Source organism: Nematolebias whitei, chromosome 1 (genome assembly GCF_014905685.2).
Source record: "Nematolebias whitei isolate Nwh7 chromosome 1, NemWhi1, whole genome shotgun sequence".
In the NCBI taxonomy this organism is placed as follows: Eukaryota; Metazoa; Chordata; class Actinopteri; order Cyprinodontiformes; family Rivulidae; genus Nematolebias; species Nematolebias whitei.
In genome coordinates, this window is record NC_056498.1 from 15,368,677 (window position 1) to 15,370,000 (window position 1,324).

The following is a 1,324-nucleotide window of genomic DNA, read 5'->3' on the forward strand; positions in this document are numbered from 1 at the left end:
ATATATATATATATATATATATATACGATCTGTACCAAGCGCTCATACTCTGGGCGCAGGAGCGTAGAAGTAGTGTCCCCAGAATCTTCCTATCTCTTGAATTGGAAGGAGAGCTATTGTGCATGTACAACTTTTAACGAGAGTCTATGGGCAAAGATTCTTGTGCACCCAGGACGAAAATACGTCATCAATCAGAGACGATTTTGAAAGAAAGAACTTTACTCATCATTAACTATAAAATATTTATTTTACACAACTTAAAAATATATACATTATTTCAAAATATTTTTATTTTATTATTTAATTTTTAATTTTTTTATGTCTGAAAGGTAATATGGTGACTGGTGCAAGTGGAGGGGCGGCGCCCTATTACCCTCTATTGACCAGCTTCCACTCCCCCTACTACATTTCTATTCTTATTCATACCATGATAAAAATGCTTGAACCCTGGTCAAAAAACTGCTGTTGCTGCCCTTCCACTTGGTGTGTTCACACATGTTCCTTCTTTCTCAGCATCATGTCAGCCAGCTGGCCAGACAGCCAGCTACCTGACCTTTGCCAGTCATTGTCCCAACATTTAGAGTTGCCGCCTTCAGTCCTGCACTTTTGACATTCCTCTTCTCCCTCTGTTTCCTGATATGTTTTCCTCCTTGTGGTCTTTGATTAACAGTAGCACAATATCTGCTGGGACATCATTTGTCAACAGCACCAGTGGCAATCATTATTAACCCAGGCCTTGACCAATGGTTTGATTTATTTTGGCAAAAGTGATTTACGCTGGATGCTCTGACTCAATGGTAACCATTTATCTGGGCATAGACTGGAACAAGAAATACACTGGCGTGTGCTCCCTAATGTCTAATTTAGATAAATAATAGTTAATTTATTTTAATGTGTAAAATTGTATCTAACTTATAATTATCTTTTGTCTCTTATTTTTAGTGTCTGTGCAAGGACAAAATATACCCATACATTATATTCTTCGCAAAAGGGTATGGGAAAAATAAAGAGCCCCTCAGAGCATATATTCTCTGCTACCTCATTGCTGTGGCCTTCATTCTCATTGGTATGTCCAACTTTATCTTTGCTAGCAAGTTTTGTTTTTCCAGTTTTTACAAATGTAAAGCACTTTCATGAATTTTCTTTAAGTTCTGAATTTATGTACACATTGTGTTCATCTGTCTGTTTCTACATTTGCTATTATGTTTCTCATCACAGCGGAGTTGAACACCATTGCAGCACTAATCTCCAACTTCTTCTTGTGCTCCTATTGCCTTATAAACTTCAGTTGCTTTCATGCTTCTATTACAAATTCCCCCGGTAA

At 37.2% G+C, this 1,324-nt stretch overlaps 1 protein-coding gene across 1 annotated transcript in view; it reads left to right on the top strand.

Moving 5' to 3' along the window:
* Positions 1–1,324, top strand: part of LOC119414823 (solute carrier family 12 member 3-like) — a 46,704-nt gene that overhangs the window by 29,949 nt on the left and 15,431 nt on the right. Inside the window, exons 14-15 of the mRNA XM_037681948.1 lie at positions 943–1,066; positions 1,219–1,320. Coding sequence (XP_037537876.1) covers positions 943–1,066; positions 1,219–1,320 — 226 coding nt within the window. The remainder of the gene's footprint in view (positions 1–942; positions 1,067–1,218; positions 1,321–1,324) is intronic.